Below are 19,780 nucleotides of genomic sequence, written 5' to 3' on the forward strand. Positions count from 1 at the left end.
GCAGTGTGGTTTCCATGCTGTGGTACAGGCCTCATAGGAATAAAGATAGGATCCTATTTGCACCAGCGTGAAAAGGTTTACACATTGGTTTCAGGTCAGATTTGAAACAAACAGTGAGTCTGTGCTAGCCAAGAAACTCTGGTTAGGTTTAGGTACAGCAGGTCATTGGTACGTGTGACTGCAAAACGACAAAGTGGCTCATGGTCAGGTTTGGTTGGTGAAAAACATTCTACATGAAACTGACAAAAAAAAGCTGTAGGCGGAGGCCAAACTTTCTGACACAGTCAACAATTCAAAGAGATATCCAGTGTTCAAACACACAGCTATCATCATCCACTGCATTTCATGTAAATGTGGTTTATAATCTTTAAGTTCTATTTCTGTGGTTCACACCAACAGGCTCAAGAGTTAGACCTCAGGAACTATTTATTTAAATCTGAATTTAAACCAAAAATCTTTTACCTTTATTTCACCTTTGTAGGCAACAACATCAACAAAACATATACACTAAAATTCTTTGCAGTGGTGGTTGAGAAGTTTGGAAGTCCAGTAGGTGGGGTAGTTTTTTTTTTTCTTCCTGCCAAACAGTGTAGAATCAGAGTTGGAAGCCAGAAATCTCAGCACCAGGCCAAATATTTTATGAAAATTGTTGATTGCAAAGGTGACGGCATGAGACAGTAAAAATATTCTCAGTAATAATCCCAAATCTGGCCACAGAGGACCTTCTGCATCCCCGAAGGCTGATGAAATTTACACCTCTGTGAAACAGCAACTACCTAACTTAACTGGAGCACAGAAAAATCATCAAGGCATTGAAATGAAGTAAAATAAGCTCCATGCAGTCTATATCACACACACATTTAGTAACAGTATAATCATAAATCATCTGCAGGTAACAGTTCAGGTCATTTCCAGGCCCCATAGATGCCTTTTCGAGCAGTTCTTCGATAAGTTTCCTCCTGTTCTTCTTGTAAAAACACCTCTACTCTGTTGCATCTCTCAGTTCTACCTCCATGGACGGCTGTTTGCTCCTCGCTCCTTTCTATCCCCTTTCGGCCTCTCTCACCCTCGCTCCACAACGAAGCGCTTTGCATTCTGTGCCATCAGGCCAAGCGCACAGGGACAGCATCCCCGGGGCTCACATTAACTCAACGGTGAGGACAATGCCACCATCATGTCAGCTCCCATCAGCCTCCATCCCAACCAGAGAGATGAAGAGGAGGAAAGAGAAGGACAGCGCAAGAGCCAGAGGCTGGGGCTCTTTAGAAAAGAAGAGAAAGGGAGGAGAGAGAAGAGAAAAGTAGAAAAACATACGTACATGGCCGCGTGTTTTCCTTCCTTGGGGGAAGGAAAGGGAAGGAGTCACTGTGTATCTGGGTGTCTCTCTGTTGAGCTGTCTGGGTCATAACTCAGAGTGTGTGGAGATGCGCGGATGCCTGTGCGTAATTTCCAACCCCCCAGGCACCATTGCAGGGGAATTCAGTGAGGCACTTCCAGGCCTGGAGCGTTAAATATTTCTCATTTTGTCTCTGAAGGCAGGACAGCAAAGGACACTGTGCAGAGCTGTGGCCGCTGCTGTGAACGTGCAGCAGTTAATGCAACATTTGCTCTGTAGTTGCTGGTGAAGGTTCAAGTCTGCAACAACCTCAGGAACTGCACAATGAAGCGAACTGTTAACAATGATTGCACACGTGTCCAGAAATGCTTCCATAAGGTTCTGTAATCATATTTGTGCTGAAAGAGCTGAGAGGATTTGATGATAGGATACTTTTTGTTTGATTAAAGCATGAAGCAGGTTTAAAGCAGAAGAGTCGAGAAAAAAGATCAATCCAAGTGAAACAGAGCTGAAAACAAACCCAATGGACAAAACAAATAATTTAACAGTGCTGCTAAACCGCACTAATATAAACAGCATCAAACACACTGGGGCTTCAGCAAAGTAGCATGTCTCTTTGTCACTGCCATCACATAAACACACCTTTTTTTACCAAATCAGATCCTGGAAACAGCTTTGGAGTCTTCTCCACCCACATCAGAAGATGAATCAGACCCTGAGAGCGACTGATATGCAAAAGGTTTTTTTTTTCCATCAGCAAAAAGTGAGTTTTTCTTTTTTTTCCCAAAAAAGCTAGACAACATTTAGTAAACATCGTTGTTTTCCTGTCCTGTTTTTCTGAGAAACAGCAGCCCAAGTCTGAGCTGCAGGGATAACCCCCATTACGTGCTTTTATATCATGTTGTATATTAAGGGAGTACAAAATCTGGACATATTCATGATCCTCAAAGCAACAAGAGAGAACTCTGTAACACTGAAATCTTCCCACATGTTATCAAGTAAGTCTGGCAAAGTGATCCCCAAAAACTTTTTAAGCCTGCATTTATGGATATGTTTTATATTTCTGGCCACTTGAGGGCAACAGAAACAAGATGTGAACAACACAAATGAACAGGTTTTAAGTCAATATGATGATGGAGTCATGTTTCTAGCCAGTTGATGGGTTAAAGTGTGATATACACCTTGATCCACTGTCATCATAAAAATATTGACAATAGACTTTCACAAAGCTTGTATTGTTTTAAAAGAGGTTCTAGTTCTTCTTCACTGAAGTTTCTTAACGGCTTCATGGAAGTCTCCAAAATGGATTTATATAATAGATTAAGACATCTAAGTAAGATTAATACTAGGATTTAAAACTTCAGCCACTGATGTGGTTGATATCTAAGAAGTAAAGCTTGATTAAGGATATAAGTTCTTTCCATGACCCTGGCTGCAACACAGGAGGACTTAAAACTGTTTTTAACTTCATACCTGCTAAACCACTGCTGCACTTTAAGTCCTAGGGATGAATATGAATCCTATTTGGATCTTTTATTACGTGTCAGTTGCATAAGGATTAAATCCCCCAGTAATAAACCACTGCAGGTTAAAGCATCTATTACTAGTACTAACGCTGTACTAGTCTGTTATTTGAGCACTGTCTTAACCTCCATGGACGTGTTCACATCAAGTGTTTTGAATTGTATATATGAAGAATACCATCAGGACTATGTATGTGCAAGTCCCTGTGATTTTTGTTCACGAGCCCTGTTTCCCTTGTAATCTGAGCAACTTCTGCATAGACAAACAGAATGTAACAAATGCGACAAAATCCAAATCAGCTTTGGTTCAAACCAAACGATGCTGAAGGTGTGATCACACCATCCACAGAGATAAGCTCATCACCCAGATACCTAACAGTGACATGTTTGGTCTCCCGACCCCCGAGCCACACATTGTACACCACGCAGCGTCTAATCAAAACCAGATCTTGATAGTTGATGTTTCATGAGCGTCGAGCTGCAGGCTGAGCCCCTCACCCTCAATCGCACAAACACACACAAACAAACATACTTTAACTATCTACATGTTACAACCAGTTCTGGTAGATGGAGTGTTAATAAATGACCCTAAGAGCAGTTTGACTGATGCTGTGCTAACAAACCAAACACTTCTTGTCTCTCTGTCAGTGAACACAACTCATCTCCTTCTTCGTTCTCTCGTACTTTGATACAAAAGTTCATCATGTCTGTGATTACTTACTCACTCTGACTACCAGTGCAGCAAAGGATCCTGGGCATCATTTCCTCTTACTGCTTGCTGTTGTGAGTTTAAAATCTTAAGATCTGCTGGTTTAGACACAAAATCATTTTTTTATAAGCAATAAAGGTTTAGTTCTTCGCCATGAACAAGTGCTTCCAACGTTTTTCTTGGTATGAAGTCATGCATCTTGTCCACCTGAAACTAAGGCGTCCCTCTGTTCTCTGTAGCTGAAACAAGCCTCTTTTTTCATCTATTTAAGATAAATGTTTGACATCTTGTGTACATTTTGATTCAATATTTTTGAAAACATGACTTTTTTTTTGTGGTGCAAACATCATCTGAAAACCATGTGTTCTACTTCATTTATGAGCATTGTGTAAATAAGCTTATTTAACAGAATTTCCCAAATGTTTTGTTTAAATAAGGGCTGTATGAACCAAGTCATTTTAAGAGTATTTATTATAATTCCAGTTGATGTCAGATTTTCACAGAATCTATTATTTCATGTTGATGCGTTTAGTAACATGAAACATGACACTTCATGATCTGTATTAGCTGAGTCGTGGGATTTTCTAATGTGCAATAGAGGAGGTTAACGTAGGCCTGCTGCACTGCGTGTCACATTTTTGCAGTGAGTTTTCACATTTGTGGCAAAACACAGTGACACAAATTAAGTGAAATGTAGGACAAAGCAACCGCAGAACAGACAGGTTGTCTGAACCATGGATCATGTTCCTATCGTGTGATTACACAGTTGTGACTGAGAAGCGGGACGTTGTGCAAAAGCCAGTAAAGGCCAGTATGAATTTGATTTGCAGTGAAACATTTGTGAGCATGCGGCAGTTTGTTTGAACTGGTTTGCGCATGCAGAGATGAGACTGTGATATTTAGCACTGTGTGAGGATACTGGGCTGTCACTGCATTAAAATTCTTTCTTTGCACCAAGTGACAAGAGGGAATTCAACCCACTTAGGCACAATGAAGCTCTGCAGGTTATCGCCTCAGAGTAACCTGCAGTATCTGTTAAGCAAAGGATTATATAAGAGAACACAAGTATAATAAATGTACAGAGACAAATGCAACTGCCAAGAAAAGCAAAAGTGTTTTAGTGTGATTTACAGTATGTAGCAAAAATGTGTATAATATTGTATGTACCTGTACTTCTTATTACAACAAAATAACTAATTTATACCCAAAATGTTCTCGAGATGTACTTTACAGAGGATTGTTTAGTAACTTTTGAAGATGAAATATTAAAGACTTTAAAAATGATATAAAGCTTTGGCTCGTGTCACAGAAACAGTGGATCCTTGACTCCTCTGAGCAAAACACTCCCAACAAGCAGCAGGCACCTAACTGGGTCAACTAAACACTCAACAAAACTCCCTGCAGCCAAAAAACCAAGTGACAACTTGACAGCAGTGAGCTGTTCTTTGCTGGATAAAGTTCCTTTCGCCAACAAAACATCATAATTAGTCAACATGACTGGGAAGATGAGGACTTTAACCAGTAAATAGTGCATTGACACAAACATTGACAATCACAAAAAACACATGTCCCAGAATCCACTAATTCACACGTCAATTTCAGAAAGGCAAACACATCCAAGATTTCTGTGATGCCTTAATTTACTGGGACATAAACTACCCGTCTCTACTGTAGAATCTGTAGTGACACCTTGTGGCTGTTTATGATACTACATTTACTCAAAGCACTTGGCGGTTTCCTGAAATCTGTATCTATGTCTTCTTAAGGCAAATCACTGCTGATTAGACATCGATGCATTCCTTTGTATATGATGAACTATTAAACAGGAGACTGTATAAGGATTATTATATTTTAATGTCACAACGTGAGTCAAGTTTCAAATGTCACACACTGAACAAAGAGCAGGGGAAATTCACATGTGCATGTATTTGCAAAATTAGATTTAATACTTATTAACTGCAGACACCCTTTAAGCATGATCAAGAAGGTGTAATAACAATAAGTATATTCCAAATAAGATAATAATAATAATTCCAAGGAAGCTGTTTGGGAATGTAACTCACAAAAGGTTTTATCCTGAAATGAGAATGAAATGAGAACAAAACTGAATGGCATCAACAATAGGTTTTTCCTTAAGGCAGAATTTATGGCCGCATCATAATAGAGTTAAGTGGCTGTTGGCTTAACACCTGCTGTATATATCATTTACTGTGCCTGGCCTAGTTGTGTAAAGAACTAAAGAACTAAACAAACTAAACAAACAAATACTTCAACATTACCAGACACAATTGTCAGACATGATGCACAGATGATTGGTCCCATATTTCAAAAAGAAGAACAATCTTATGCTCTGTGGTCATTAGATGTTCTTGAATGAATCAAGCATCTCAGAGGTTACACGCTTATACACACGAGAGATAACACCTTACATTTGGTTAAAAAAAAAGAGTATTTTCTAGAATCCCAAACACTGAGACAAGTCAGCAGGAACTACTTTACTGAGACACTGTTTCCTTCTTTTTAGCTTTAACTTAAGGCCAGTTTACTCTGGCCTTGACCTTGGAGTGCAGTCTTGTCATAATAATGCCCACAGGAAAAAAAAACACAATCGAAACCGGAAATGGCACATTAAAATGAGGAGTGATAAGGAGAATGGTTCAACAAGAATTAACCATTAATATACCTGTGCAGCAGCAAGCTACATGGGTAATAAAACACATTCAGCTTACATTCAGATGACCCTGAGCTCACTGGGAAAGAAACTGGTCCAATGCAGTGTCTGACTGGAGAACACTTCTGCCAAGGAGGTTACATTTCTGGCCTTGTTTGTACGCAGTGCAACTTAGTAAAAAAAATGTGACCATCGAACAAACAACAAGAGACTAGTTTTTGGTGCCAGTCTGAATCAAGGTGCAGATTCAGGAAGAATTTCTTAACATTGTGGCATTGCGGAATAATTGTGGTAACTTATCATGACCTACCGAATTAAGCCCAAACTGGCCCCTTGTTTACCATTACGGTCTTGTTGTGTCTTAGTTTTTCCATACAGAGCCAGATGGAGTTTTAAAAGAAAAATTTAGAGGATTACAAAACCTTGGAGACACTATAAGACCCATTAACACCCATTTAAAATACAGGCTGGAGCATAACTTTGCCCAAACATCAGGAGAATCGTGATAAGCTGCAATTAACACTGTCCCCAATGATGGACAGAGGCTTACAACTCGGAAGCCCAGATGTGCACGGTAAACAAAAATTTATGTGGTCAGTGTGAATGACCACAAGGAGGCATCTTATCAGAGGCATTAAACTCCACTCTGTTTCCCAAAGACTCAGCTGTCATTGACATGTGGTGACAGAGAGGCTGAAAGACAAGGCTGATGTTTGGTAAGAGCGTCATAAGGCTAAGGTATGACAGGATTAGTCAGGCTTTGCTGGTACAGTGCTAGTAAGGTAAGAGCTGATTATACATAAGTTCTGTATAAATCAAGGAAACAACATTTTATAAAGTCATGCAGTCTTTTTAACATGTTAACATTTTAAGCAGCTAGAAATGAATCTGTTATTGTCATCTTCTCTGATCATGGTAATCTGTTTCTGAACAGGTCATCCAACTGTTGAACACTTCCTTAGAGACTGCCACGCTGAAGCACCTTAGTAAACAATGAAGAAGTATATTTGGAAAAGGATGAATCCAGCTTAACATAATCATTTTAAAATGATTTGATTCAACCAGGGGAAGTACTTTTAAATTTAAGAACACGCAAACCCGTAGATGCACCTGATTTATCACACCCACAATAGAAACCCACAATTCTTTTCAGCCCCTGTGGCTGACGTATTTGACATGTAGAATGAGCAGGAAAAGACCCTGAATGGGAATAGAGGAGAGCATCCAAATGATAGCTGGTTAGATGGAAATGTGACTGGCAGCACAGATCAACCTGTCAGTCACAGGCACAGATGTTATCAAGGTCTGACTGGTGGCTGGTGGTGAATGTCCCACTCTCACCCAAGCCTTTAAATGAAAATCTCTTCTTTATTTTACACAGCCCTGTCTATCGCTGTCCAGTTATGTTGCTGCCTCCAGGATTTATGACGATGGAATCCAGTAAAGGACGAAGAGCCTGGCCAAATGGCCTAAAGAGGAAACACAGTAGACAGTATAGTTAAACTGAAATCAAAAGTCCTATAGAGAGTCTAAACAAACTGAAGTATGAGCTTGGCAAGGGGAAGTGGGAAGAAATAAATAGATTGAGTATAATGAGACCACAATCCAGATGAGACAGAGATACACAGGGAGAGGGAGAAGTTATGTGGTCATCTATTCACAAGAAAAGAAAAAGCCAACACAATGAACACACAGTGTGTACTCAAACATTGTTGTCTGGTGTTTTCATGCGGATAGGTTAATGGATGATTGCATTAAGCCTGACAGCTTTTAGACGACTATGATGTCCTGAACAGAATCCACCTAAACTAAGTGACAGGAGCCAAATGTGATGCTATTTACGCACCAACTATACATTAGGCATTCAAGATTTCTAGTTTTGTGACAAGCATCAACATAAGCTGAGACACAGTTTAACTTCAAATATAGAGAGTAAAGCACAGGGAAAAATAAGAAGAGCTTTGGTTATGTAAGAAAAGCTTTGCGGCAACAACTCACGTGGACAGTACTTCGGATGGAAGGTCTGTAATGTACGATGGGATCTTTTTGCCTGTTAGGAACTGAGCCACCTCGTTGCTGAAAGTGTTGCAGTTGTGCTCGAACAAGTTGTACTTATCACCTCTGTGCACCAAGAGACCGAAGAAGAGAGAAAGAGAGCAGACATATGCATGAATTTAGAGAAAAGACAGAGAGGCCAGACAGGGTGGAGAAGGGTGGGTGAGTAGCAGGAAAAGACAAGATAGAGACACCTTGAGGGAGAGATAACAAGAATAACCGAGGAATGTGAGGCTTAAGATGCATTACATGTCTGTTTAATTTAATGACTATAAAGTCTAACAATTCATTTAAAGAGTTTCCAATAAGAGGAAATGATTGTTTATAATCACACTGTGATTACACATTTAAAAAATGTTTCATTTTACTCTCTACCAACCCGGCCCACCACCTGACTTCCAGGATGGCCACACTGGGATTAAAATTTGAGTTAAAAGTGTCAGTGTTTTACCCGTATGTGGACTCCGCCAGTGAAGTCAGATATTCAGTGAAGATCTCTGCAGGAACCTCAGTGTAGCCCAGGTCCACTATCGAGTCGGGCTCACCCAAGGGGGTGCCACCCTAGGACACATCACAAACACACGCCTCAGTGAACGCTATGTTCCAAACACTTTGATAAAAACTTATCCCTTACTTGACTTCATGAACAACACCAAACGTCACAAACGGAAATGCTTAATGTACTTTATGGCTCAGTAAAAGGACAGTGATGATTCTTACAGGTGAACAACTGTTGATGCCTTCTCCAACAAAGAAGTACTCCTTTCCATGGACCACAATAGCAGTGTGCCTGTAACACACAAATACACCTTTTTCCTATTAAACCAAGCCTATCAGAGTAAGACCTCAAGTGAAAAGACTAATAAATATAATAAAAACACTCATATAAAAAGCTGCACTTACCAAACCCCATCAAGCTGTTTCCCTGAGAAGATAAACATACTTCAGTTAAAAGCCTTATTAAGGTATCAAGTTAGACGATAATTAAGTTATAGCTCTGGCCTGAGTATCATCCCCGATCTGTCCCGGTTTCTCTCGCGGGCCAAGGCGTACTAACCACGGCTTTCATGAAGCCAACCAACGGGTAGCTCTCCCGAAACTCACCTAGCATGAGAGAACTCAGCTGGCGGGCCATGCCTCTGGACAGGTCGTAAATGTAGAGTTTCACTGGGAAGGAGCCAGCCTGATCCATGGTAACACAAAGGGATTTCTTCAAAATGACAACTGCAGCTAACTTAGTTTGAAGTTAGCTGACTCACATCCACCAAGAGCTAACCGGCTAGCTAGCTTACCGACAGCTAGTACACAAAACTTTAAAAAAAAAATGGGTTTAACGCGTATCGTTAAACTAATATGGATATAAATATAAGTTAAATGCTACTTAAAGTGAATTTAAAAAAATAAATTTAAATAAGTAGATAAATCAGTCTTTAAGTACTAGCCTGGGGTTACCGGTACTGACGCGTAGTGCTGTGTCACTATCTCACTGTAAACAATAACATCACTGTCAAACTTGCTGTCGCGTGGAGAGGACTTTTCATCTCGGAGACGAGCCTCCCTGCCCACTGACATATCCCGCCTACTTCACCGGTATTGGCCAGTATCTTTGATCAACAGATTAGCGTCCAATAGACGACGAGTCGTTCCTTACGCTTTGTCAGCGTGCTCGTTCACCCACCTGAACGCGCCAGCCATTGAAACTAGTCTGGACTTGTGGGCAGCAACAGTGAAGTACGGTGAGTTACTGTGTGCCGCTGCAAGGCTCACTATCTATTTATGTTTTATCTTCCAGGTGTTTAGACTACATGTGTGTGTGCATCATTAGACATATACAGTTGTTGAACGAAGCGATCCAAAAATCCAATGAAATGAACAGTGGCTAATCACAAGCTAATCTAGCTAACCTTTATTTCCTGCCAAAAAGTGAAACCACAGTTCATTAAACACTGATAATGTAGTAGTTAAACATTGATGCGGGACTGCTAGGCTGCCTTAGCAGTCATGTTGTGCTTTCTTACTAAATACTGGATGTAGGAGGTGCCATTTTCCCATAAGTGGAGAATGAACCTTGCTGAACTTTATCCTTGTCTGGTTTTGCAAGTTAAATGTTCTGACGGTTGGATTTCTCTTTGCTTTTATTGTCCTGTGTACACAGGTTGCAAAAGAAAGTTAATTTCTGTATAAGTAAAGGTTGGATGAATGCCTCCAGTCCAAATGATGTGGTACTACACAGTTTAAATACCAAATGTTATAACAGTAGTCAAGCTAAGTTATGTTTCCTGTTGCAGTCCTAATGGCAGCAGAGTGGAATGCCTATTACCAAAATGAGGATGAGGAGGAAGAGCGGGAGGAAGGAGAGCAATCTGGAGGTGAGATGAAATCAGCCTTATTACTTTACCTGAAGTGCAAATAGTGCATCAGATGGATCAGCTACCATTGATCTCTCTGATTTGGCCATTATAAGTTACCCCAAAACAAATTAGGGTCTCTGTCTTTGCTAGGGGATTACAAAATCACAGGGAGAGACAGCTTGGTGTTCTTGGTTGATGCCTCCAAGGAAATGTTCATCAAAGGAGAAGACGGGCAGCCCTCCAACTTTGACATGACCATGCAGGTAAAGTGGCCAGTTATCTTTGTCTCTTTTGCTTTGTCTTTGTTGTGTGTCATTACTTTTGGTGTAACAGCCATTCTTGTACTGTATATAACAACGGGAAATGTTTCGAAATTGAATTAGGTAATTATCCAGATCCTAACATATTTAGAAACTGCAAGAAATGTGCTGGAATTATCTCAAGTATCATGTATTCATTAAGACAGTATAGTTACAACAAGGCAACAAAGTTTTTGACTGATATTGTATTAAAAAAGAATCTGGAAACCCCTCAAACTTATCTGCTGCATTATAGAATCGCTTCATTGGTTATTTTTGTCCTCAGCTATGACCTCCTTTATTTATTAGTCTCATGATAATAAGTGTCAGTGTTCTGTCTATGTAGGTCGTGCGCAGTGTGTACACCAGTAAGATCATTAGTAGTCACAGGGACCTGGTGGCTCTGGTTTTCTACGGCACAGAGCAAAGCAAAAACCCCAGGAACTCGTTCAAACATGTCTACGTGTACCACGACCTCGACGAACCTGGTAAGACACTGCATTTGTCAAACTAACACATGACCACACTCTAGAATGCAGCTGTAACATTAATACTTACATACATACTTGACTTCTTATTGTTATTACATGATATTTCACAAAAACATAAGAGAGCGTGAAAATAACTGGTAATTACTGGTATGTTGGTCAGTTTTTGGGGAGAAAGTGTTGGTGACCCTGCAATGAAGATTCTTCTAAATCATTTTGTAACTTGTTAAACAGATTGTTTCCTTATTTTCCACAGGTGCAAAGCGAGTGCAGGATGTGGACGCTCTGCGGGGGGAAAAAGGTGCCCAGCACGCGGCAGAGACCATGGGCACTGGAGAGACGTCATTAGGTGACGCCCTGTGGTGCTGCGCCAACCTCTACAGTGACATCAAGCTTCGCCTCTCTCACAAGAGGCTCATGATCTTCACCTGCAGGGACGAACCACATGAGGGCAACAGTACGAAGGACCGGCAGGCTCGCACCAAGGCCAGTGACCTCAAGGAGACAGGTGGGTTTAAAGCAAAGGCTGCTGGCCTTGTATGAAAACTTTGTCTGATCGTATGACAGCACAAGAGGCGGCTGTGAAGAGATTTTACATTTGAAACTTCATATTGGAGCTTTAAACATGTTTAGCCTGTGTGTGACCTCACTTGACTCATCCCCTCTCTCTTTCTCCCAGGTGTTGTCATTGATTTGATGCACCTGATGAAACCAGGCGGCTTCGATGTCTCGCTCTTCTTTTGTGACATTGTAAGTCCACCAGAGGATGAGAGCGAGTTGGGGTTGCAGCTGGAGCCTTGTGACAAACTGGAGGACCTCACAAAGAGGGTGCGGGCCAAGGAGCAGAAGAAGAGAACCATGGCCAGGTAAAGTGACAAATTTACATTTAGCAGAAATTATACTTGCTGCCTTGCTCTCTGCTGTTTTGTCACTTCCTTTTTATTTTTTTTTAAAATTCACTGATCTGTGTTTTCTTCCTGAATTCAGGTTAATATTTGTGTCTTTTTAATCACTTAACTCGTCCTCTCTCCTGTTCTTCACACCATGCCTCCCTGCCATCTTTAGGTTAAACCTGTGTCTTGGTGAGGGCATAAATGTCGCAGTGGGAATTTATGCGACTGCTGTGACAGCCCGAAAACCTGGAGCCATCAGACTTTACAGGGAAACCAACGAGCCAGTCCGCAGCAAAACCCGCACCTTCCACACCCAGACCGGCAGCCTGCTGCTGCCCAGTGATATAAAGAAAGCCCAAGTAAAACCAGACTGAACATAATGATTGTTTAGTTGGTGGTCCACATAGATTTCAGTGATTTTATTCAGCGATTCTGTCGGTTTTCTTTTGTCTCTTTGTCCGTCTGTCTGATGTAGGTGTACGGTAAAAAGAAGATAGTGATGGAGAAAGACGAGGTGGACTCCATCAAGAAGTTTGATGATCCTGGACTGTATCTTATTGGATTCAAACCAATGGAGAAGCTCAAACTGCACCACCATATCCGGCCTTCTGTCTTCCTCTATCCTGAGGAGCATGAGGTTAAAGGTGCTGTATGTCTGTCTGCATCTGATTTACTTCAAATCCATTAGGAGTAAATATGAAAACAGTACTGACTGTTTCCCACATGAATTAAATTATACATGACACAAATGTGTATTTTACTGGATATAATAATTACACATCAAAAGTGTCTTCCAGTCTTGGCCCAGTGTGGATCTGAACCTTTAGTGCCTCCGTTCACTGAGCTGTAATATCTTTTGTATTTACCTCCTCAGGCAGTGCGTGTCTGTTCTCTGCCTTGTTGGCGAAGTGTAGTGAGAAGAACGTGTTCGCTCTGTGCCGTTGCATCTCCCGCCGAAACTACCCACCTCGTTTCGTTGCCTTGGTGCCTCAGAAAGAGGAGGTGGATGAGGGGAAAATACAGATTACACCACCAGGTAACACACTGCTGCGCTCAACAGGAGTCTTACAGTGTCTGATGAAGCCAAAGAATCCCAGACTAAACAGACTAATGAACTTTAGCTCCCTCTGAGTTTAACACCACTGTATTTGGCTTATCACACTTTTGTCAGCATTATTGTTTGGGTCATTGTATTGTACTGTAGCTTCATGACAACTTGCCATCTCTTGCCTGTACCAGGTTTCAATGTCATTTTCCTGCCATATGCTGACGACATACGGACTTTGAATCCTCCCCAGTGCCCGTTAGCTACACAAACACAGGTGAACAAGATGAAGGAGATCGTCACCAAACTCCGCTTCAAATACAGGTAGCTGCTTTACACAGACTTTTGTTTATAAATGCCTAAAAAACGGATTTTGTGAAAAAAACTGGAGTCCTTTACCACATTCTGTAACACTCAAAGACTAATGTATGCTAATTTGTAACATCCCAGCCTTCAACGTTATGGAATTTAGAGAGACTGCGATAATAAAATTACAAATAACAAGTATTATCTTTGTTCATAATAAGATCATATAATTGATTTCTTTCTGTAAAGTGTTTTGGTTCTTTCTAATGTAATGCAGGAGTGATGCTTTTGAGAACCCAGTCATCCAGCAGCATTACAGGAACCTGGAGGCCTTGGCTCTGGATATGATGGCTCCAGAAGAGATAGAGGACCTCATCAGTAAGATGCAGACAAGCACTGAGATCCTGGTTCTCCTTGCGGCTGATACAACCATTGCTTGTTTCTTCGTCTCACATTTTCTCTACCTGTCTCCCTGCTCCTCTGCCTCAGTGCCAAAGGTGAACCAGATTGACCATCGTCTGGGTCCTTTGGTCCAGGAGTTTACAGATCTGGTCTACCCTGCCAGCTACAACCCAGACACCAAACCAGCTGCCAAACGCAAAACAGGTCAGAGCTCATTCATGTGTTTGTACTGCAAAAGTCTGATTATTGCTTTGACCGAATGTTTCCTCCATGATTAAGCAGATGCTGCAGGCGGAGCTGAGAAGAAGCCCAAAATGGACGTGTCAGAAGACGAGATAAAGGCCCACGTGCAGAATGGCACCCTGGGAAAGTTGACCGTGCCCGTGCTGAAGGAGGCCTGTAAGCAGTTTGGGATTCGGACCACTGGGACCAAGAAGCAGGAACTGATAGATGCTCTGATTGCCCGCCTAGGCTCGTGAAGAGTTAAATACCGGACCCTCTGTGCCTTCATGAGCAGACAAACAGCTTTCAGATCAGTATGTCTGCTGTTAGGTTTGATTTAACATGTAGAAACGCCTCCAACAGCTTTTCACGTATCAAGTTCTGGTTAGTCTGGTGATCTATTTTGTAAGTAGGTTTGACATTTACTACCTGACCTGTGAGTTTTAGGACAGAGCTGTCACTGTGTTAGCAACAGAAAAAGCTTTCCTGTTCAGTGCTTCTCTGTGCTGAGTTCTTCAGTTCATGTGTCCGTCCAATATTACATAACTAATGTTTGAATTGGGAAAATTTTCAGCTTGTGATGACTGTTAAAAAAAAAATAAAACTGGGTATAAACCCTTTATATCCCTGCATCGAGTTTCATTTCAATAACTGCATGAGTCGGTACTCCGTATGTCTTAAGCAGCGTTTCCAGTTCTTCTTGAAGCAAGAATAAAGGCGTGTCTATCCAAAGTAAGACTGCAGCATTATCAGCATACCTGGACCTTCTCACTGCTTTGTTTTGCCACACAGCACAATAAAACAGGCAGCGTTCCTGCTGAGGGCAGACCTGCTCAGGCAAACACTACTGCTCAACAACAGGAAGAAGTGATCGCTTACGCACGTGAGTCACGTCAAGTTTTGACAGACTGAAAGACGGTGATATTCCTGGGGGAGCTTTATTGGACCACACACCAGGTAATGGAGCTTTAGGAACATTTTGACCATAGACCTTTCAACCATACTGAACTCTACATACAGACCTATCTAGGTTTTCTCTTTTGGTTTACCCTGTCTTGAAACTTTGTACTGGATCCTTTCATAGATCTGAATTGACTGTGACACAAAAAAAAAAAGATATCCAGCAATTTGCTGTTACAGATTTTATCCTGATACTACTTCTAGTTTTCTGAATTGTTCATACAGCCACATCAACGTTACAAAACATGTCAGCCTGGGTGTCACTTTGAACTTTTAGGGCTTTTATACTGAAAGTCCTGAGCAGAAGTGCTGCTGCCTGTTCTCACTGCCTTGACACTGACAGAAAGTCTAACAACTGCATAGAAATGGAGTGTCAGTGTGAAAAGGACAACTCTGAGGATGCTTTCTCGGGTAAGATGGAATCAAACAACCCTTTAAAGTCATTAAAGATGTTGCAGACAGTTTTTTGTATTTAACTTAATGAGATGTTCATTACTCCCTTAACGGTCTGTGTTTAGTTCACATTGTAATGTTGTGCCTTCATGTCTGTCGACTGTCCATTTAAAACTGTTTCCTGTTATCAACATAATCTTGAAGTGACAGAGGGTGAAGTCAGTCATTACATTCAAACATTAAATTGAAAGCATTTACCATGAATATAAACCTAGAAATGCCCACAGGCGCGCACACAAACTCACACACACATACACAAAGCCTCGTATTCAACAGCGGGGTTTTCCTGGGATTTAGAGTGTTTCATTCTTCATTTGGGTGAAAGGTAAACCCCATGATAAGTTGTCCTAACGTCCTGCTTTCCTCCCTCCCCTCTCTCTTTAGGCTGGTGGGAGAACAGCAACAGCCTCCAGATGGGAGCCTTTACTGTGGTGGGGTATCTCCTCTACAGATTCTCACAGAGTCAGTCACTCAGCGACAGAAACGTTCACAGGAATTTGCAAAAACAGGAAGATTCTTTGATGTATCAGCTATACTGTTTCGCTGATTGATTGATTGATTGATTAACTGACTGACCTATTGTCCCCATAGATCAAAAGTGTGAAATCTAGAAAGCACAGAGGGTGTTAAACAGATGAACATTGTGCAACCAGGGTGTTGGTCCTATAGACAGAGGGTGACTTTACCACGTCCATTTTTAGCAACAAGTATCAACACACAATTTACCCTTTCACAACTTCAGCAGCTCTGGACACTTTTCATTTACTCATCAAAAATATGTGTCCCTGATTTAAAGGATAAACTGTGGATTATCAGGTAATGTTCTGTGTTTTTCATACCGTCAACAAATTCTGTTAAAAGACCAATACCAACAATGAAGAATGGTCTCTGTAGTTTGTTCCTTTGTGCCATAGATCTTCCCTGTTATTCAAAAACTATTAAGAATATTTAAAATAGCCACATTGTGATGATGAACATAAATAGCTTGGGTGGAATAGTGAGTAACTTATGCTAAAATCAGCCTCCACTGAGGATTTACATCTTTAGTGGCAACAAACGTTATTGGGTTTAGTGGCAAAGGAAGAACACATAGTGGGTTTTGGCCTCTTTGTGAGATTTGTTGACAATGATAAAAACACAGAAAAACACCAGCCTCACCCTTTAAATGAACTGGAATCCTCTGTTTTCCTTTTTCTCAGTGCAGGAAAAAACCCTTCGCCCAAACACAGCTGCAGTACTCCAGCAGTGTGAAATTGAAGTATGCATTATTTATAGATACACACTGAGACCCACAAAAGATATTTAAATCAGTAGTCAGTGTCCTCTTGCCCCCCCGCCCAAATGCGGCCAGATTTTTAATCTTAGGAGGGCAGGTAGGTAATTGCACAACGAAAGGTTCCATGTGTTGGGAATTCAAATATTCCCATCTTCATGTGTACACTATGTATGACCAAAATGTGAAATTTATATTGATGATACTGATGGTGCTCTGATTTCCGTGCAGCACTCCCAGCTCTGATCCGATGGCCAATTCGTCTCTTCTGCTCTTTAACTGGTGAGTTTTTATCAGGATCATGTGTCACTGAGGCCGGTAAGTAAATAAGAACAACAGACTAATATGATTGTCAGGTTTGTGTGTGCTGTGAAAATAAAAACATCAGAACGTTAATGTGCGGTGCTGTTTCTGCCTCAGGTCTAACGGCTCTTTGGAGCTGGGTAAGCAAACTTGTGGGAACGCTCCGAGGTACGAAACACATCCCTCACATCTGACCGAGGAGACGAAAACAAAAACTATATCAAGTGTCCCCTATAAGGTTATAAAGGAATACAAATTGCTTACATTTCTATTTATATCATATGTCTCTGTCAGGAATCCAGAGCCTGTTTAAATGGCTGTCACGGCTGTGGCGATTCGTTGTAGGTGAGTGCTGCCTGCATGTTGTTGACTCCTCACTGTTTGCTGCAAATTGAACTTTTTAAGTGAAGGCAAACAGGTCAGGGGAAGTTTCCGTGGCCTGAGTGGTTAAGTTTGGTTAGTTAGAGGAAGTGGGTCAAAAAGTGAAGCAGACACATGGCAGCTGCTTAGTGTTTATATAGAGGGATCAGGGGCCAATTTAAAGACAGATGTGCATGATATACCTATCATTAAAAGTTAAACCTACTGACTTCTGATGTGCTCCTCCTTTAGCATTTCTCTCCAAGTTCAAGTGGCTGGTTGCTGTCATCAAATCCATCTCAGGTTAGTTCACTTACATTTTTCTTTTGCAAAGTTTTACATTTGATTTGCTATTAAAACAATATTTTATAATAATCTGGTTTTGGATTAAAAACCAGATGGTTGTTAATCCAAAGATAAAGTTAAATAGGTTCTAGGCTTCAGCTCTTCCCTTAGCTTGGCTTTAGGTATCAGCAAACAAACATTTTGATAGTTGATTCACTATACAAGAAACAATCTTGTTGGGTCAGGCCAGCTGGATGTGGTTTACCATCACAGTTTCCTACAAACTGCTTTATTATTTATGTTAAAAAAAAATGTATCACCTTGTCATCCCGAGAAGGAGAAGTGGAGTCCAAGACCAATCCAACCAGCAGGAGTCCCAACAAACCAGACCTGAGGCTGATCCTTCTTGGCCCCACTGGTGGAGGACGGACCTCTCTGGCAGACACATTGTTAGGCAAGACTGATGCACCCATGGGTCCTCTGATGGAAAGCACCAGGCGAAGGACAGTAGTGGATGGTAGAGAAGTTACAGTGATCGACACCCCAGATCTTCTGGGGCCATCACTAGGGAACAACAAGAGAGCCAGGGAAGCTTTAAGGAGCCTCCAGCTTGCCGGTCCTGGACCACACGCCTTCCTGCTAGTGATCCAGGTTTCAGGCTCCAGCATGGGGGCCGACCAAAATGCTACCCAGGCAGTCCAAGCCGCCCTGGAACTGTTTGGAGACGGGGTCGTGGGGTACATCATCCCAGTGCTTGTCCATGCAGACCGCCTGGGTAAAAGGCAGACTGTAGATCAGCTGCTGGATGTGGACACTGGGGATCTGAGAAGGGCTGTGTCTCTATGCGGCCAGAGACCTGAGCTGGTGGACAACAGGCCAGACTGCCCCCCAGAGGAGCAGAGTGTGATGCACAGGCAGCTGGTGGGGCGTGTGATGGAGGTGAAGGAGCTGAGGGGGCAGTTCGTCCACGAGCTGCAGAGGAGGGAGGACCACATCAGGGAGGAGCTGCTGAATGACATGGCCTCTGCACTGGCTAGAAAACTGGGACACACGTAAATAAGAGAAAGAGGAGAGTTAGTGTTGCTGGTGTGCGTTTCTGTGTGAAAGAGTTGCTGGGCCAGTGAATAAATAAGGAGGCAGGATTCATTCATGTGTTAAACATGCAATTTTGACTTTAAGTGCAAGGGTGATTTTCTGCTCGAGTTATTCTTGTCACTCTGCTGGTTTACCACTGCCCAAATGAATTTACTACTACTGGTGGCCCTGTCGGTTTTCAACATGCCGCAGATGCTTTTGGTCAGATATAGATACAGTCTTTATTGTCCCACAGGAAATTTGTTTTCACAGTCTGTACAATTGCAACAGAAACATACTGCTAACCATACAAAGTACTTACATCACACAATACCATGGTCACACAAACTTAATTTTCCTATTTTGATGTGTTGTAATTCTCCAGTGTCTGTATATTCTTGTATGTGCCTCCTGTTTTCATACTCTGCTCCAGTGCTTGGTCCTCCTCTGTCTTCTATAATTTATAAGAGATATCAAACTTTAAAGATGATCGGAGAAAATAAACTGAAGTCACATCATGACTAGAATTCAGCAGTACTGTTCAAAGTACTCTGTGTCTTTGTCCAGAAGTCTCTGAAATGCCATTTATCCCAAAAATATAACAATTACTTCAATATGAGTATGCACAAATTTAATTGCAGGTGTTATAGACTGTATCTATGTAGCTGTGGTCAGAGAAAATCTTCAGCACATTGGCAACAAACAAGACATCCATTGATCACAGATAATTATGATCTGAAACACAAATGACACCAGTAAAGCAGGGTGGCTC

At 41.5% G+C, this 19,780-nt stretch overlaps 3 protein-coding genes across 5 annotated transcripts; 2 read left to right on the forward strand and 1 right to left on the reverse strand.

Moving 5' to 3' along the window:
• Window positions 1-5,391: 5,391 nt before the first annotated feature.
• On the reverse strand, window positions 5,392-9,805 carry desi1b (desumoylating isopeptidase 1b). Its single transcript, XM_041029508.1, has 6 exons — window positions 9,399-9,805; window positions 9,198-9,219; window positions 9,015-9,084; window positions 8,746-8,855; window positions 8,238-8,360; window positions 5,392-7,708 (listed from the first exon to the last, which is right to left on the reverse strand). The coding sequence occupies exons 1-6, from the start codon at window positions 9,484-9,486 to the stop codon at window positions 7,627-7,629; spliced, it is 495 nt and encodes a 164-aa protein (XP_040885442.1). The 5' UTR covers window positions 9,487-9,805; the 3' UTR covers window positions 5,392-7,626.
• A 181-nt stretch (window positions 9,806-9,986) lies between these two features.
• Window positions 9,987-14,910, forward strand: xrcc6 (X-ray repair complementing defective repair in Chinese hamster cells 6). 2 transcript variants are annotated; one of them, XM_041066448.1, is made up of 14 exons: window positions 9,994-10,028; window positions 10,143-10,152; window positions 10,579-10,663; window positions 10,796-10,908; window positions 11,291-11,432; window positions 11,689-11,940; window positions 12,112-12,298; window positions 12,498-12,684; window positions 12,801-12,969; window positions 13,200-13,361; window positions 13,565-13,694; window positions 13,954-14,054; window positions 14,166-14,282; window positions 14,361-14,910. In XM_041066448.1, the coding sequence occupies exons 3-14, from the start codon at window positions 10,588-10,590 to the stop codon at window positions 14,555-14,557; spliced, it is 1,833 nt and encodes a 610-aa protein (XP_040922382.1). In that variant the 5' UTR covers window positions 9,994-10,028; window positions 10,143-10,152; window positions 10,579-10,587; the 3' UTR covers window positions 14,558-14,910. The 2 variants fall into 2 exon arrangements, with proteins under 2 accessions (XP_040922381.1, XP_040922382.1); XM_041066447.1 differs by lacking the exon at window positions 10,143-10,152 and having other exon boundaries at window positions 9,987-10,030; window positions 10,583-10,663.
• A 237-nt stretch (window positions 14,911-15,147) lies between these two features.
• On the forward strand, window positions 15,148-19,529 carry LOC121200918 (immune-associated nucleotide-binding protein 5-like). Of its 2 annotated transcripts, none has more exons than XM_041066413.1 (8): window positions 15,148-15,257; window positions 15,538-15,671; window positions 16,098-16,175; window positions 17,218-17,268; window positions 17,407-17,457; window positions 17,584-17,634; window positions 17,902-17,952; window positions 18,269-19,529. In XM_041066413.1, exons 2-8 carry the CDS (start codon window positions 15,626-15,628, stop codon window positions 18,988-18,990), a joined length of 1,050 nt encoding a protein of 349 aa, XP_040922347.1. In that variant the 5' UTR covers window positions 15,148-15,257; window positions 15,538-15,625; the 3' UTR covers window positions 18,991-19,529. The 2 variants fall into 2 exon arrangements, with proteins under 2 accessions (XP_040922347.1, XP_040922348.1); XM_041066414.1 differs by having other exon boundaries at window positions 18,272-19,529.
• Window positions 19,530-19,780: the final 251 nt, after the last annotated feature.

This window comes from Toxotes jaculatrix, chromosome 21, assembly GCF_017976425.1.
Source record: "Toxotes jaculatrix isolate fToxJac2 chromosome 21, fToxJac2.pri, whole genome shotgun sequence".
Taxonomy (NCBI): domain Eukaryota; kingdom Metazoa; phylum Chordata; class Actinopteri; family Toxotidae; genus Toxotes; species Toxotes jaculatrix.

What these genes read in the sequence shown, in the direction of transcription:
- desi1b (XM_041029508.1), bottom strand. Translation starts at nt 9,486, where the DNA reads ATGGATCAGGCTGGCTCCTTCCCAGTGAAACTCTACATTTACGACCTG. An exon ending in AAACAGCTTGATGGGGTTTG is followed by an intron (nt 9,085 to 9,197) that starts GTAAGTGCAGCT and finishes TGTGTGTTACAG; the next exon opens with GCACACTGCTATTGTGGTCC. An exon ending in CTGGCGGAGTCCACATACGG is followed by an intron (nt 8,361 to 8,745) that starts GTAAAACACTGA and finishes CTTGGTGCACAG; the next exon opens with AGGTGATAAGTACAACTTGT.
- xrcc6 (XM_041066447.1), top strand. Translation starts at nt 10,588, where the DNA reads ATGGCAGCAGAGTGGAATGCCTATTACCAAAATGAGGATGAGGAGGAA. An exon ending in ACTTTGACATGACCATGCAG is followed by an intron (nt 10,909 to 11,290) that starts GTAAAGTGGCCA and finishes CTGTCTATGTAG; the next exon opens with GTCGTGCGCAGTGTGTACAC. An exon ending in AATACAGATTACACCACCAG is followed by an intron (nt 13,362 to 13,564) that starts GTAACACACTGC and finishes TGCCTGTACCAG; the next exon opens with GTTTCAATGTCATTTTCCTG.
- LOC121200918 (XM_041066413.1), top strand. Translation starts at nt 15,626, where the DNA reads ATGGAGTGTCAGTGTGAAAAGGACAACTCTGAGGATGCTTTCTCGG. An exon ending in CCTCTACAGATTCTCACAGA is followed by an intron (nt 16,176 to 17,217) that starts GTCAGTCACTCA and finishes ATTTCCGTGCAG; the next exon opens with CACTCCCAGCTCTGATCCGA. An exon ending in TCTCTTCTGCTCTTTAACTG is followed by an intron (nt 17,269 to 17,406) that starts GTGAGTTTTTAT and finishes TTTCTGCCTCAG; the next exon opens with GTCTAACGGCTCTTTGGAGC.